Raw genomic sequence first — 690 nt, 5'->3', positions numbered from 1 at the left:
TCTCACTTCTAACCAAGTGACAGAGTGCAGAAGGTCCCTGACAATTGCTGAGAATACATTAGTACTTCTTAGGTTTATGATCATATGATTTATCTTCTTAATCGATTTCAAACTTCCTGGCTCGTACTGACTGAGATTGCCACCGTCAATCCACAACTTGTCCAGAAGCTCAATGCCCTCAAAGTTCCCTTGCCTTATCGTGGAGAACTGTGGGTTGCCCAGGTGGAGAGAGCTCAGGTTCCGCAGGTTAGAAAAGGGGGAGCTTTCCCCCAGGTCTCTGTAGGAGTTCCCTTGAAGGTGAAGGTGCTGGAGCGAAAAGAGGTGCCCAAACCACACGGGGGACAAGTGAGCCAAGTTGTTATTTGATAAGTCCAAGCGCTCCAGTTTCCCAAGGGAGCGAAACGAGTCCTCATCTATTGAGCTGATTTTGTTGGACTGCAGCAGCAGGGCTCTCAGGCTCACAGCCTGCTGCAGGTCCTGGGATCGGATGTGCTTTATCCTGTTGTGGGCCAGGTTTAACACTGTGATTTTGGCCGTGAGCCCTGGGGGAATGAAGTCCAAGTCCATGGAAGAGCAGATGCAAAGCTGAGTGGCATCGCACGAAGGACAAGCCTGCTTCAGCGCTTGCTCTGTGGAGATGTTTGCAGCTAAGACCATGCAGATGGCCCACACTCGCCAGGTGTGTGTAGT

General features: G+C 50.9%; 1 protein-coding gene across 1 annotated transcript; it reads right to left on the bottom strand.

Annotated features, from left to right (window-relative positions):
• Window positions 1–6: 6 nt before the first annotated feature.
• LOC109279772 (toll-like receptor 2 type-2) lies at window positions 7–684 on the bottom strand (the record flags this gene model as incomplete). Its single annotated transcript, XM_019474640.1, has 1 exon — window positions 7–684. A coding segment is annotated over one exon (678 nt), but the record flags the coding sequence as incomplete, so codon positions are not given.
• Between the last annotated feature and the right edge of the window lie 6 nt (window positions 685–690).

Source organism: Aptenodytes forsteri, unplaced genomic scaffold, assembly GCF_000699145.1.
Source record: "Aptenodytes forsteri isolate BGI_AS27 unplaced genomic scaffold, ASM69914v1 C13164343, whole genome shotgun sequence".
Classification (NCBI taxonomy): Eukaryota; Metazoa; Chordata; class Aves; order Sphenisciformes; family Spheniscidae; genus Aptenodytes; species Aptenodytes forsteri.
Note: the sequence above shows the minus strand (reverse complement) of the source record. Positions and strands in the feature narration are given on the sequence as shown.